Here is an 11,798-nt window from a genome sequence, read left to right as displayed (position 1 = left end):
CTCCCCTTTCCTTTGCAGTCGGGTAAAAAGTTATGTAGGTAAGAATACGAAACAAACTTTTGCTTAAAACTGGCGCCAACAAAAAAAGGGAAATGTCAATGTCAGCTAACTGTCTAATAATTATTTATTTATTCGTGTTTGATTCGTGTTTTTGTTTGACGTTGACGAAAACATGATAAAATCAGGCTAAAAATTTTAATGCTCTTGTTCTAATTTAAAAGCCATAAAAAGTAAGCATGGCTCTTCTTCCCTATTCCAAATCAGTGTTCAGGAAAGCACAATGTTACATGGCACAGTGCTCGAATGTAAAATCTTTTGTCAGAAACCTAATGTCCAAACAACTGGTTTACACTGAGTTCGGAGATCCGCTGCAAGTTGTAAAATTAAGAGAGAGTGCTGTACCCCCATTGGGCAGCCAAGATGTGTTAGTGAGGATGTTAGCTGCCCCAGTCAATCCTGCTGATATTAATACCATACAAGGTACAATAACTTAACCTCTTAGTTCACCTTTGCAGATAGTTACAAAGTTAGTTTAACAATAAAATTGTGTAAAAAGAAGTCAAGACTTGAAAGCATTAAAAGGTATATTTTTATTTTTATTCCACTTTAGTTTATGAAAGTCTATTGCATCCATAACTATTTTCTACAATTGTTACAATTGTTTTAGGCAAGTATCCAGTTAAGGTCAAATTACCAAGTATTCCTGGTAATGAAGGTGTTGGAATTGTGGAAGAGGTTGGAGACAAGGTTGATAGTATCACATGTGGAAACAAAGTCATTGTGACTAAGCCATTACAGGGTACTTGGCGAAACTATGGAGTTTTTAATAAAAATGCACTTAGAGTAGTTCCAGAAGAACTGGGGCTAGTAGAGGCAGCTACACTGACTGTCAACCCTTGCACTGCTTACAGAATGCTACTGGATTTTGTGAATATTCAAGACAAAGCAGTAGTGATTCAGAATGGAGCGAATGGGGCTTGTGGTCAAAATGTTATCCAATTATGTAAAGCATGGGGTGTCAAAAATATAAACATTGTTAGAAGCAGGCCTGATATAGACAGTCTCAAATCATATTTGATGAATTTGGGTGCTTCATTAGTTTTAACAGAAGAAGAGCTGCGAAACACTACAATTTTCAAGGATAAGCAATATGAGAAACCTAAGTTAGCTCTTAACTGTGTTGGAGGAAAAAATGCACTTGAGTTAGTAAGACATATGCACCATTCTGGAAAAATGATCACCTATGGTGGAATGTCAAGAGATCCTGTCACTATTCCTACTTCAGCATTTATTTTCAAAAATATATCTTTTCATGGCTTTTGGATGACAGCTTGGAATGAGAAAGCTTGCCAAGTAGAAAAAGATGCAATGGTGCTTGATATTGTGAAACTCATGTGTGAGAATCGTTTGAAGGGACCAGTACACAAAATGGTGAAATTCGAAGAATATGAAGGAGCTTTGGGAAATGCCCTCAATAGGCAGGGATTTACAGGATGCAAATATTTGTTACAGTTCTGAATGTCATACTATTATCATATATTTACATAGTTTTATGCTGTAATGAGAATTTTGTAGTTTATTTGTGTTTTAATTGTAATGTAAATAAAAATGAAGCAATTTTTTTTTGTTCTTTTTTTACTCTCCATATTTCACAACTTAGCAATAATTATTTTATTAGTTATGTTATATTTTTGTCTGCAGCTCCTGTGGTTTCACTTTATTCTTAATTTAAATCTATTAATCTTTTTTTATTTTCAGGTAAAAATGTGTGCTTGCCAAGATTACCCACTGTTGCAGGAGATGAAGGTATTGGAGAAGTTGTTGAAATTGGTGGACTAGTTTGCACATGTGTACCTGGACAAAGAGTGGTTCTCAGCACTAGAATGCTTGGATCCTGGCGCTATTATGGTATATACCACGAAAGGGAAGTTCATGTGGTTTCTCCAAACCTAAGTCTTCCGGAAGGAGCCATGCTTACTTCAGCTCCAAGTACAGCATATAGATTATTAAAAGATTTCAGGCATGTTAAATCAGGAGAAACGGTTGCGCAAACTGCAGCCAATGGCCCTTGTGGACAATGTGTCATACAGCTCTGTAAAGCATGTGGAATAAATACTTTTAACATAGTACCTAACCGATGCGACCATTATCTAATAGATCATCTATATCGCATAGGAGCTACTTCTGTTGTCACCCTTGAAGAAGCTGAAAACTTATCAAATTTTAGTACATCCCTTACGCGACCTGTCTTAGCATTGAACTGTTTGGGTGGTAGATTTGAAGATGTGATGCTTAAACTTCTAGACCGTAACGGCACTATAATTTATTATGGCGATGCTTTCTGTTTGCCTTTAGTGAAACAATTTCTTCGCTATGATGTAACGTTTGCTAAATTTCATTTAAAGGACTGGGACAATAAAGCAACGCCGGTTGAGAAAGACATAATGTTTAAAGAAATAATACAACTCATGATAACAGGAAATTTTGAAGCTCCGTTATACCAATCTCTGGAATTGAAGAATTATGTGTACGCACTACGAGGCACATCTCAATACGAATCAGACAGAACGTACAGTTATATTTTCGATTTAACTTTGCCTTGTTGACTACACAAAATTACAATTTTTGAAATGAAGCCCATAAAATATTTCAAAATGGAATGCATCGTCTCTGTATAAGTACATTGTCATGTTGACATTGATAGTTTTGTTTTATTTGCATTCTATGAATACCTACGATTTCCAGATTATTTTGTTAATAAACCCTAAGTAATAAAAATAAATAATGCAATTATTTAAAAACTGAATTACTTTCATATCATACACGGGTTTTCAAATGCCATATCATGGATAAGTCTACTCTCGAAACCTATGAATTTGTACCAGTAAATGCTGAATCTGCTGGTTCCAACCAGTTCTTCGTTGTCCAAGATGATGGCACATACCTAAGTAAGTAAACAAATATGTATTTTATATGTTCTATTAGGTCCATAACGTCAATATAGGTAGGTACTTAAAACAATGAAAGTTTCTTTGTATTTTTGTTATACATTTTCATTGCCATGCACTTATTTCATTACTACGTTAATACATTTAAAAAGGGGGATATTTTCGAATAAACACTGCTTTTCTCATGTGTAATTAAAAATCTACTTACATTATTCTACTTATAAACTGTTAATGTAATTATTTTTTAGTCAACAGGCAAGTACAGTATGTGACAGAAGTGCAGGATGTAAAAACAGTGTTAGATGGAGTGCAATCTTGCACAGTATATGATGTTTCTGAACAACCATTTTATGTTGATGTAGACAATTCTTCAGAGCTTATGTCTGTTTCTGGTAAGTGTGATATTTTTAGATTTCCTTTCTCCTTTAGATTATAAACTCCTCTTTTATGTTTTTATAAAAGCAGTAAAGCAGTATAATTTCAATAAAATATAGCTTTTATCTGAGACTTCATACGAGACTGTAGCTTTTATTTCCTATGTGAACAAAACTTTCTACCAGAATGAAAGATATGTAACAAATTCATACTCACAATAAAATGTTATTATATTGTTTATATATTTGTGCTAATAAATTAAGCTTACTGTTATGTGCAAAATGTTTTCAGATCAGTTCGTGTTACCAGATGCATCCAGCAATTTATATGCAAACAGTTACCTTCTTCAAGCTGGTACAAGTTCAAATCAGGTATTATTATAATTTCTTTCCTTTTTACTTTAATTTACTTAGTGTGAAATTTGTTCGAATTGTATTTAGTTAAATTTCTATAAAACTTGAAACATAATGTTTACATACCATTATTATCATTTTAACTTTTGTTGAACATTGATATCATAATACACTTATAATTATTAATTACAGATAGAAGACGTAACAGAATCACAGTTCAAACCAAATCCATCAATAGGCCTTGATTTAGGAGTCAATACTAAGCCTGTCAACAACTGCACTGAGGTATATAATATACTATATTTTTCCTTTCACCTCAACTGATCATATTTAAGAAAAAATATATATTAGAGGGTCTTATAGAGCCAATAAACCATATTGAGCTCTGTATTTTCTTTGGTTTAAAAATTATAAATTGCTATATTTCAGATAACTTTGAATGATGAACAATATCGCAAGTTGGAGCAAAAGGGATGGCTTCTTATAGAATTGAATGACAAAGTATTTGTATTAGACACATTAGGAGGGCTACGAGACGTAACTTCAAACACTCGTAATTTATCTTCATACTTTATTAATATGTTATACATCCAATCATGGGCATAGAATGGTATAGCCAGGGTAGTAAAGCCGTAATTCGCGGTCGTCGCGGGTAAACTGTAATTCTAACAAGCTTCTTAGCTTGCGACATCTCTTATAAGATCTAAGGAACTAACAGGATCACTAATTTTTTTAAAATAATTATTTGTTCTGTTTAAAAATGACACTTGTACTTAACGACGTGGTTGAGTTTTTTTTTTTATTGATAAAACAATATAATCTAGAATTTTCTTCGTCTGAAGAAGTATACCTCTGTCTGCTTAGGTCATGGTTGTTGACCTAAAAAGTAGTCTCAGGCTTCAAAGTAACTTCATCAAAAACAGTTAGGTAGCTAAATAAATAAGGCAAACAGAATTAATTTCCCGTATTTGATAAATATAGAATCTTTCTGATCGAATATTACATCAATAAAAAGAATATTTCTTTTTCAGAATTAATACAAAAATTGAAAAGTGAAGATCAAGCTGACTTTAATTGGAATAAAGATTTACAGTGAGTATATACCATTTATATTAACAAAAGCTGTTGTACATAGCTGCCCCCGCAGTAGCTTTTAGATCAGACTTGGCCTCAGCTGTACTGATTACATAAAATGGAAAACATTGCATTGTTTGGACAGGTTAAAGTCAAAGTTGACTGGTGCAACTGAGTCTTAAGAAATAATAATAAACTCAAGGGAAATATTTCAGTCATTCTAATTCTTACTTTGTACAGATGTATCAAAATAGAAAATCAATCGAGCCCTATGGAAGTTGAACCAAACTCATCGCCGCAGCCAAATTTGATGGAGTTTGCTGTAGCCACTACACATAATGCAAACATTGGACAGTTACCATTGGTTATTAATGATCCCAGTAGAGGTAATTTAATGTAGCATTTCAGTTTGCATTTTACCGCAGTACCTATGTCACTTATCAAATTACATATATATGTTACAGGGAATTTACGTCAGGAAACACTAGTAAATAGAAGAATAGACACAGTAAACAACCTAGAATGCACTATACAAAGTGCGAATGAAACTACGAATAGTCTGCCACAAAGCGCAGATCCTTGCAGAGATGTCAATGTATTTTTTGTAAAAAGTGAAAAGAGCGACGAAAATACAGCAAAAGAGAAAAGCATTATTAGAATAAAAACTAAATTATCACTTAAAGGTAAAGACAAGTGGCTAAAAATGTGCATTTATTAAATGTTTATGTCATATTTTATGGAACACATTTTTTTATCACATCGATTTTTTCGATAAAAATTTATTAAAGACATGATAATTGGTGCTATTGAAATCAGTGCTATTCTGATAAATGTTTTGAAATTAATATCTGTACGTCACAAACATTATGTCAATGTACTTTTTAAAATAAAATAATTATTAAGTATAACCGCGTTATTCATAAAAAAGTAGCATAGTTGCTAAAGTTCCTGGCGGCGAACTTGCTTGCGTTACCTCTCATTGTATTGCCGGCTATACGTTATCACAATACATTTACATTGCTGGTTTTTCATTGCGGTAAATAAAAGCTCTCATACAAACTACTCAATGTTATTAAATTGTACGTCGCCATCTATCTGTATTGCGTAGCCGGCATAAAATACCGGCCAATGAGAGTCTGTTTCGCATCCTGGGTGTTAATATAATAGTGTGGTAATATAATAGTGTGTATAATGTAACATTATAACTGTAAAAACTATATTTATTTGCAGACATTCCAGACAAAATAGTATTAGGTAAAACCCCCAAAGGGAAAACTTTGGTTGCGAGAGTGAAAAGGACTAAAGCCCCTAGTGAAGAAAGCACGATAGAAACTTACCTTGATCCAGAACAGAACGGGCAGCCAATAGATACTTCGTTTGGTAAGGAACTATTTGGATTTTTGGAATGTGCCAAAAAAAAGCTCTAGTTTTATGTGTATGTGCGAGTATCATTAAAATATACTATACTTAATGTTTCTAAATTACCCAACAACCCGTCGAGAAATGAGCGAATTTTGGTAAATATCTTAAAATTCCCATAGGAGCGTTATGTACTAGTAATATCCGGATATATTTTTAACAAATAGTATATTTTAAATTATCTATTAGTACTAGCTTTTGCCCGCGGCTTCGCCCGGGTGAATTTCTGTGTACACTATCCACACTGCACCTAACTATATGAGATTTTTTTATCGAAAGATTGTATAAATTAAGCATGCAGAGCAGTGATGCCAGATGGGGGGATTCCCACCAAAGGGGTATTTTCAGCCCTCGGGGGAATTTTAGGGGGACAAATCCTTTGGGGGGTTAAGCGGAGGGAATACAATGGGCATGGGGATTATTTGGGGTTTTTGAAAAAGATTAATAAAAGATAAAATTATGACTGAACGGAATTTAATTGCTTAACGATCTAAAATCTGAACGCTACTACTACTATACTGCTACTATACTAGTATTAGTACAACACTGGTACGACGGTATACAGTCACCAGCACATTAACCTACCAAAATTCATTGCAAACTCGTCGCTATTACCGCGCCATAGAGTTTCATGCAGGGTAACTTGATGTGCTGTTGACTGTATGTTGTCAGCCGATTGGCGCCGAAGTTGTCGATCAGTCAGCTAATCTTCCAATCAGCCGGACAGACAGGTTTAATAGCACCAACTGATGTGCGAGATTGCCGTTTTTCATGTCATTATAAATTAAATCCTACTTCCTTCCTAATAAATATGACTTTCAAACAGTGGGGGCTTTTTCTTAAAATAAGTTTTGGGTGATTCCGGGAAGGATTTGGGGAAAATTCATAATTGTTATCTGGCAACACTGTGCAGAGGTTATATTTGCTGGGATTACTCCACCGTCAGCTGTGTATTAAAAATAACACTTGTTTTTTCAGATCCAGAAGAGATGCAATTCTCAGATCTCATAAAACAGGCTATAAGATGCACGGAGAAACAAATCACGGCCAAAGACTTGCAAACAATAGAAATGATCATAGAGCAGCTAACGCAAGGAGTCGCTCCGTTTGACGCGTCTATTCAAGTCAATGATTGCTTGTTTATTACTAAGGTCAATTTTTATGCATCATTGCTTGTTTTTTCATTTTCTTTTTCGCCAGGATTAAACTTGAAATTCATACATATATTTTACTTCAGCAGTCATTTTACGAATCGCCTGCTGTCTGATTTCAATCCTCTTTGCGAAAGATGTTGACGCCTATCACCTAAAAAGGCTATATTTTATGAAAAAATATGGGAATCCTTTACTCAAAAACACACAGTATTAGCATTGAACATTACAAGGTACATACGTTCTAATAAGAAATCATTTCCACAGATAATAAAAAAAACAGATAACCAAGGAAATGTAATTTTCAAATCGAGGCCGATGATTTGGACGGGATGCGTGCAAGCGGAGAACAATCAATTTAAATTCATACATTATCCCAACATCTTACAAACTCTTCTATTTTCTGGTACGTACTTAATAAAATAAAACTGAATCTTAAAATCGTAATTACAAATCATGAAATCATCGATAAAACAAAAGTACATGTCGTTTTTTATTATGGTCGAAAAAATCGAAGCAGGTATTGACGAGCTGACGCACCAAATAATTCCAATTTCTATTGATAAAAGTCTAGATTTGATAAACATCTTGTATTCATTACGAGTACAAGTAAAAATAACATTTATTTCCAGAGGACCACTCCATGATTTCCAGTACAGTGGTGCACATCCAGATATTGGAAGAGATCCGCCGAGGTACAAACGTTGTTAAGACGTCGGTCACTGTTCACAAAAAACGTAAGTTTTCTCTTCTCATCCAAAGATCAAAAAAGTGCAAAACTAAAATTGGGCCATAGATTATACATAGATTTCTGCAGTCTGTGCGCGCATAGTGACCGTGCCACGAAAGTAAGCCCATGACAATATCAGGAACTATAAATAATATCTGTTATTCGGTCACATTGTTGTCTGCAGCGACAGTAGCGCCACGACTGTGTGACTACTTTCATAGTACGGACTCTACTTTCTGTTGTAAATCTTTGGTCATAAATAATAATATTTTTCTTAATATTTTCAGAATTAACACCAGGTAGACCCAAGAAAATGGACATGGTATATGCTTGCAGCGCTTGTGCAACTGTCTTTGATTCTGAGGAAGAGCTGCTGTTACATCGCGAGGTATACATACGTTTATTTATATTCAGGATTCTCAGTATTAAGCAAATCTCAATGAAGTCATTTTTCTGATCTAAACATCATAACAATGTTATAAATGCGAAAGTAAGTTTGTTTATTTGTATTATATAAAACAAAGTCCTCTGCCGTTTGCCTGTCTGTTCGTAATGAACTACTGCACGGATTTAAGTTAGTTAATAATATATTAACCTTACTCTTATTTTCGTACCCTTTTCACAACAATGAGTTTTGAGCAGATAGATCATCATCATTGGCAACCCTTTACATCCCACTGTTGTGTATAGGTCTCTCTCAATATATGACATTCACCCTTTCATGCTGTTTGAAATCACTTTCGACTATCCAAACCTCCCATCCAGCCTCCCGAGTATCTAACGCTGGCTTATCGTCAATATTCTACCACTCTATCGTCACCTCCCCTTGCCAGGTGTCCCGTCTAGATAGACACAGCAAATTTCAGCACTTTACTACTTTAGCATTTATATTGTTATTTTCAGAGATGCTTGGAATCTGTGGATACCAACGAGTTTTTGAAAATAGATAAGACGAAATCAATACGATGTATTATGTCTGGTAAAGAAAAACATTATGAGTGCATGCAATGTAATGTAAGTAATGTGAACATAATATATACAATTAAAACTAATGCTTTTTTTCCCATAGATTTTCGTATATGCATGTATTAGCTTGATTTATAGAATGATGAACTTACAAATAAATAGTTGATAGAATTTATGAAGGTGTTTATGCATATCAATAAAATTTGGCTGAAGTAAGAAACATTGTATAGTCCAATGTTTCTTATTTCAGCCAAATTTTATTCATATGAGACGCAATATCGATTCAATATTAGCAGAATATACACCCTGTTTTAATTTTTCAGCATAAGTTCAACAGATTGAGTACCTGCAAAAAGCATATGAGGACACACTACCACTTATCAATGAAACCATCAATAAATAATGTTGAAGTCAAGAACGATACAGAAAATACGCCAACTAGTAAAGTATATAAATGCAATATGTGCCCTAGTGTATATCTCCATTCCTCAACACTGTCCAAACATATTTTATCAAGTCATATTAAAATGGCAACACAGAATGGCAACTAATTAAAACAAGTGGCAAATATTTAAATATCTTTTATTTTACTCTTAGAATATATATCATCATAGGCAACACTATTACATAAATCACAGACTAATTAAAATTTAGGCTATTTTAATTAATGTACACATGGTACTTAAAGGTCAAATTATACAATCATGACTGGATCAAAATTCAGAACAAAATAACTGACTATTATATCAAATTGTTTTTAAATTGCAATAAACAAAAATGTGGATAATGTGATTCATCAAAATATATCATCAGAAAATATATTTTCTAAGTCATCTAATAAATTTTGTTCATTATTTAGTGTGTCACTGTTGTTTGCTATATTTATACCTGTAACAAAAGAATTAATATGACATAAACAAATAGAAGTACTCTACCTATCAAACCATTCTAATCTGAGGAAATTATACATAAAATACATACATGGATAACAGAGGGCGGAAATGGGTTGAAATGATTGATGGATTGATTGACTATACTTACTTAAATCTTTTGGACTTTCCCTTATTCTTATAATCATAAAATCATTTCCACTGTCTATTGCATATTGTTCAGGTACATTTCTTTCTGAATCATCTAGTGATGTTGTAGAGCTGAAGATAGCATAAATATTACTTAGAGTAATGTTTAAATAATGTTTTTTGAAGGCACTGCCTGTTGTGAGAATTGTTGGTTTCCATAAAACTAAGGCACATTGCTCTGCTATGAGGTAGGAGGAAAATAGACACCATGCATCTCTGTGAAGTGTACATTTGATATTACCTGAAAAAGAACTAAACTTTTAATAAGGCTCAGATCTACATTAGTCAAGGTCATTTTCAGGAGCTTCAAAAGGTAAAATTTGGATTAAGATGACTTCATTGTCCATCTGTAAAGATAATTAGATGACCTGTTAGGTTCAGTCAGAAAATAATGTTTTGTACCTGTAGTGTCTCTCAACACAATAAGAGGATCTGTTGCCGATCTATCTATTGTTTCTACAAATGCTGTGACTGTCTGTGCTTTTCTTCTGCGGAGGTTTCCAGCAAGTGCTTTCTGTTTTATGCTTTTAATTGTATCTACTTCACTAAGGTTCCATTGAACAATGTCTTGCTGGAGCTTAATCCACATTGGCAAATCAAACAGTCCCCGTTTCAAGCTGTTTTGTGAAAATTCTATGTCCTGTAAAAATAATATAAAATTGTGTAAAAAACATGGTTGATACCTACTCAAGACATAAAGGTTGAATTGCACATAAAATTGATAAATTTATATTGGTATAGGTACCTGAGAAAAAAGTTCTAGTTGACAGATAGACTCATCTTTACTTTCTTGGAGGCTGCCTGTGAGAAGGCCTGCCGGTCCTGGAAACTTCCTCTTGGTATTGTAATCAAAATGTGAATCAATTATTTTACGTTTTGAATGCTTTGGAGACACTTCTTTCTTTGATTCACAATTTTTTGAATGTGGTATGGATGGTGAATTATTCCTTGGTTGTGGATTTAAATTGTTTATAAATACAGTTTGTGAATCCGTAGTGTTACTTGAATTTGTTTCATGGTCATTTTTCTCTTTTACATTTTGAGTTTGAGACTTTTCTATTAAAACAGAATTTACTTGTTCAGGTTTCTTCGATTCACTCTGTCTAGGCAAATTAGGAAAGTCTAACTGGGACAAAATCTGCAACCAACAAACATTTGGAAACAACGTCAAATTGGACATCCATCCTGCACGGCGAGAGTGAAGTAGGATGTAACTTCCTCAAGCAGAAGCACCTGAATGCCGGTGGTAAATAAATAATAGGTACCTGATCATAATCGTCAGATTCAAACATTTCTTCAAGCTTTACAATGCAAAATGGAAGACAAAATAATAAATAGGACGGGGTCTTTGCATCAATTAAGAGAATTACGAAGATCTATACAATATATATATTTCCTAGATAATGGTTTCAATTATAAAAATAAAAAGAGGAGTAAACTAGAGTTTGGAGCGTAGGTTCAGCAATAAAATTTATTTACAATTATAAACCTACAATCAAGTAGGTCAGGTGCCTACTAGGTTTGACAGTGACAGACACTCAATGGTGCCATAAACGATATTTTTGTCTTTTTTTGATAAAGGAATTTTACCCATGGAATTAGTAGGTACTCCGATTATACTACCCATGGATTTAATAAGTACTTCAAATAATCATTCGCTTCGGACATCATAAAAAAACTGACTGGAAAAAGGAAAAACATAT

The 11,798-nt window shown here is 33.6% G+C and overlaps 3 protein-coding genes across 4 annotated transcripts; 2 read left to right on the top strand and 1 right to left on the bottom strand.

The window, feature by feature from the left end:
• Positions 1-121: 121 nt before the first annotated feature.
• Positions 122-2,607, top strand: LOC128675312 (enoyl-[acyl-carrier-protein] reductase, mitochondrial-like). The gene is made up of 3 exons (XM_053754630.2): positions 122-480; positions 668-1,495; positions 1,759-2,607. The coding sequence occupies exons 1-3, from the start codon at positions 237-239 to the stop codon at positions 2,604-2,606; spliced, it is 1,920 nt and encodes a 639-aa protein (XP_053610605.1). The 5' UTR covers positions 122-236; the 3' UTR covers position 2,607.
• Positions 2,608-2,813: 206 nt separating this feature from the next.
• On the top strand, positions 2,814-9,586 carry LOC128675308 (uncharacterized). Its single transcript, XM_053754625.1, has 15 exons — positions 2,814-2,948; positions 3,197-3,340; positions 3,615-3,694; positions 3,869-3,961; positions 4,106-4,229; positions 4,708-4,768; positions 4,991-5,136; positions 5,215-5,433; positions 5,981-6,130; positions 7,148-7,320; positions 7,588-7,726; positions 7,953-8,057; positions 8,338-8,438; positions 8,954-9,064; positions 9,340-9,586. The coding sequence occupies exons 1-15, from the start codon at positions 2,846-2,848 to the stop codon at positions 9,565-9,567; spliced, it is 1,977 nt and encodes a 658-aa protein (XP_053610600.1). The 5' UTR covers positions 2,814-2,845; the 3' UTR covers positions 9,568-9,586.
• Positions 9,583-11,631, bottom strand: LOC128675309 (homologous recombination OB-fold protein-like). Of its 2 annotated transcripts, XM_053754627.1 has the most exons (5): positions 11,361-11,630; positions 10,841-11,233; positions 10,498-10,735; positions 10,058-10,336; positions 9,583-9,904 (listed from the first exon to the last, which is right to left on the bottom strand). In XM_053754627.1, the coding sequence occupies exons 1-5, from the start codon at positions 11,385-11,387 to the stop codon at positions 9,813-9,815; spliced, it is 1,029 nt and encodes a 342-aa protein (XP_053610602.1). In that variant the 5' UTR covers positions 11,388-11,630; the 3' UTR covers positions 9,583-9,812. The 2 variants fall into 2 exon arrangements, with proteins under 2 accessions (XP_053610602.1, XP_053610603.1); XM_053754628.2 differs by lacking the exon at positions 10,058-10,336 and having other exon boundaries at positions 9,602-9,904; positions 11,361-11,631.
• Positions 11,632-11,798: the final 167 nt, after the last annotated feature.

This window comes from Plodia interpunctella, chromosome 14 (assembly GCF_027563975.2).
Source record: "Plodia interpunctella isolate USDA-ARS_2022_Savannah chromosome 14, ilPloInte3.2, whole genome shotgun sequence".
Taxonomy (NCBI): domain Eukaryota; kingdom Metazoa; phylum Arthropoda; class Insecta; order Lepidoptera; family Pyralidae; genus Plodia; species Plodia interpunctella.
This window is presented reverse-complemented; position numbering and strand designations above follow the sequence as displayed.

Excerpts from the sequence above, each read along its gene's own strand:
- LOC128675308 (XM_053754625.1), top strand. The coding sequence starts at position 2,846 with ATGGATAAGTCTACTCTCGAAACCTATGAATTTGTACCAGTAAATGCT. Across the intron at positions 4,769-4,990 it reads AATTGGAATAAAGATTTACA|ATGTATCAAAATAGAAAATC; the intron begins GTGAGTATATAC and ends TACTTTGTACAG. Across the intron at positions 7,321-7,587 it reads ATTGCTTGTTTATTACTAAG|ATAATAAAAAAAACAGATAA; the intron begins GTCAATTTTTAT and ends TCATTTCCACAG.
- LOC128675312 (XM_053754630.2), top strand. The coding sequence starts at position 237 with ATGGCTCTTCTTCCCTATTCCAAATCAGTGTTCAGGAAAGCACAATGT. Across the intron at positions 481-667 it reads TGATATTAATACCATACAAG|GCAAGTATCCAGTTAAGGTC; the intron begins GTACAATAACTT and ends CAATTGTTTTAG. Across the intron at positions 1,496-1,758 it reads TAGGCAGGGATTTACAGGAT|GTAAAAATGTGTGCTTGCCA; the intron begins GCAAATATTTGT and ends TTTTATTTTCAG.
- LOC128675309 (XM_053754627.1), bottom strand. The coding sequence starts at position 11,387 with ATGTTTGAATCTGACGATTATGATCAG. Across the intron at positions 11,234-11,360 it reads AATCTGACGATTATGATCAG|ATTTTGTCCCAGTTAGACTT; the intron begins GTACCTATTATT and ends TGTTGGTTGCAG. Across the intron at positions 9,905-10,057 it reads GGAAAGTCCAAAAGATTTAA|GTATAAATATAGCAAACAAC; the intron begins GTAAGTATAGTC and ends CTTTTGTTACAG.